Source organism: Triticum urartu, chromosome 3A (genome assembly GCF_056163025.1).
Source record: "Triticum urartu cultivar PI428250 chromosome 3A, HENAU_Tu73, whole genome shotgun sequence".
Taxonomy (NCBI): Eukaryota; Viridiplantae; Streptophyta; class Magnoliopsida; order Poales; family Poaceae; genus Triticum; species Triticum urartu.
Window position 1 is genome coordinate 732,240,525 of NC_141875.1, and position 2,543 is coordinate 732,243,067.

Consider the following 2,543-nt stretch of genomic DNA (forward strand, 5'->3'; position numbering starts at 1 on the left):
CCCACTTTCACCACACAGATTCTGTGTGAGGCATCTGTGACAGAATTTCAACAAGAATTTCAAGGGAGAGGCCTTAAAGAACCAGCTATGGAAATGTGCTAGAAGTACTACAGAGGGAAGGTTTAGGGAAAATATGAACAAAATGTTAATTCTCAGCAAAGAGGCCCATGACTGGCTGGATGAGTTGGATCCTAAAACATGGGTCAGGGCTTATCAAAATGATTTCCCAAAGTGTGATGTGCTGCTCAATAACAATTGTGAGGTGTTCAACAGGTACATCCTGGAGGCTAGGGAGATGCCAATTATAAGCATGTGCCAGAGGATCAAGGGCCAAAACATGGGAAGGAATTATAGGAAACAACAAGAGGTCTTGAAGTGGCATGGTACTATTTGTCCAAAGATAAGAAAGAAATTGGATAAGAATATTGAATTTACAAGAACTTGTCATGCTGCACCAGCTGGAAAAGGGTTGTTTGTAGTCAATGATAGAGGTATGGACTTCAGTGTGGACACAAGAATGGAGAAGTGTAGCTGCAAAAGATGGGATTTGTCTGGTATCCCATGTTCTCATGGAGTCTCTGCTCTTAGATATGACAAAATACCAACAGAATCAAGGGTGAACTCTTGTTACTCTATTGAGACTTATTGCAAGGCATATGAGCACATTATCATGCCATGTAATGATGTGAGTGAGTGGGATAAGATGAATGGCAGAAAAATCATACCACCACCACTTCAGAAAAAGAAAGGAAGAAGGGCAAGGAATAGGAGACAGCAACCAGAAGAGAAGCAGGGAAAGAGAGGTGTGAAGATCAATAAGGCAGGTGCAGTCATCCATTGTGGATATTGTGGAGGTGCTGATCATAACATAAATGGTTGCTTGGACTGGAAGTTAGGGTTGAAGCCTAAGAAAAAAACAAAAAGGCAAAGAGTTAGAGCTGAGCCAGATGTGTCATCTTCAGATGAAGAAACAATAGGCCTTACTCAGGTAAATCTCGAGATCAAGAAACAATAAATCTTTTACTCATAGAACATCATTTAATGTACCAATAATCTTTCTGCATTATTACTTTCCAGGAAATTAATCTTCAGACAGCTGGTGTTCTTAACCATGACCAACCTTTGTATCAATCAGAGATAGTAGCTACTTTAACACAGGAAGTAAGTTTAAAAAGTGCTTGCACATACTCATTTTGTGCAAACTCTGTTTACACAATATGTATTGATTCAGAGTTAAAGCAATTGTTAACTAATGCAGAGAGAATCAAGGCAGAGAGAGGAAGTTGTGCATGGCCCACTACATGAGAATGTTTTCATACAGCAGCAAGCCCTCTCACAGCCTCCAATTCAACCTACTACAGCAACAAAAACTGGTGATGTGCATAGGAAGAGAGAGGTTGTTGCACTTGCCAGACTTAGAGTAGCATTTGAGAGAAGAGAGATAGCAGATCAGGCCAAGTATGATGCAGCCATTGCAAAATTGAAAGAAGAAGAGGACAAAATCAAGTTGTCTGCTCAGAAGAAGAAAGATGACCTACTAGCAAAGAAACATGCTGTAGAGGAGAAAAAGAAAGCTGCACTTGAAGAAAAAGAATTGCTGCAGAAGAGAGGAAGAAAGCTAGTGACGAAAAGAAAAAAGGCCCTAGAGGATAAACTGGCCATGGCAGACAAAAGGAGAGAAGCTATGGAGAAAAGGAAAAAAGAAGCAGAAGAGGCAAAAAGAATTAAGGCAGAAGAAAGACAAAGAATTGCTGAAGAGAAAAAAAGAGTTTGCAAGACTAAATTTGATGCAAAAGAGGCATTGTTTCTTATAAACCAAGCAGATGAGATTGATAGGCAGCAATCATTTCTGCAAACACAGGAGGCAGCAAGGCAACGAGCTTGGGAGCAGCAGACTGTCCAGCAAGAAGCTACAAGAGTGCAGGCAGCTTTGCAGGACAAAGATAAGAGGGAGGCACAACAAGACAGAGAAGCAATGGTGGAGGAGGAGAGGATGAATGCATGTCAGTCCAAAACTACAACAATGAAGAGAACTAGAGCAAGCTCTAGTCAAAACAGGAGAACCTTTAAAAACCAAGAAAAGTTAGCATGTTTGATGAACTTAGGGGTGGTTGAAAATTAACGAGAAGTGTTGGTTTCATTTTGTGTTCTGCTTGTGATCAGATGTAGAACATGTTAATGAACATGTTCTGCTCGTGATCATGCTGGATAGCTTTTGTAATATGCTCTCTTTTATAGTATGTAAACTTGATGTAAGACTTGTTATATGCTCCAGAATATGATGGATAGCTTTTGTACTATGTAAACTGGATGCCAGACTTGTTATATGATTACTTCTGTATTATCTAAACTGGTTGCCAGACTTATTATATGCTCCAGACCATGCACTGTTGTTTGCTGTCATTTTCATAATATGCTTCTTTGTCTATTAAAACATCTTGGAGATATGACAAATGAGGTGCCTGGAAGGATTAATGCCATAACTCTATGTATAGATACAAAAAAAGGAGTGCATATTCAGGAGCGGCATTTTCATAATGATA

The 2,543-nt window shown here is 39.6% G+C and overlaps 1 protein-coding gene across 1 annotated transcript; it reads left to right on the forward strand.

Annotated features, from left to right (window-relative positions):
• On the forward strand, positions 1 to 2,122 carry LOC147982363 (uncharacterized). The gene is made up of 3 exons (XM_087516286.1): positions 1 to 988; positions 1,078 to 1,161; positions 1,259 to 2,122. The coding sequence occupies exons 1-3, from the start codon at positions 134 to 136 to the stop codon at positions 2,120 to 2,122; spliced, it is 1,803 nt and encodes a 600-aa protein (XP_087372412.1). The 5' UTR covers positions 1 to 133.
• The last annotated feature ends 421 nt before the right edge of the window (positions 2,123 to 2,543 follow it).

Excerpts from the sequence above, each read along its gene's own strand:
- LOC147982363 (XM_087516286.1), top strand. The coding sequence starts at position 134 with ATGAACAAAATGTTAATTCTCAGCAAAGAGGCCCATGACTGGCTGGAT. Across the intron at positions 989-1,077 it reads AAACAATAGGCCTTACTCAG|GAAATTAATCTTCAGACAGC; the intron begins GTAAATCTCGAG and ends ATTACTTTCCAG. Across the intron at positions 1,162-1,258 it reads TAGCTACTTTAACACAGGAA|AGAGAATCAAGGCAGAGAGA; the intron begins GTAAGTTTAAAA and ends TAACTAATGCAG.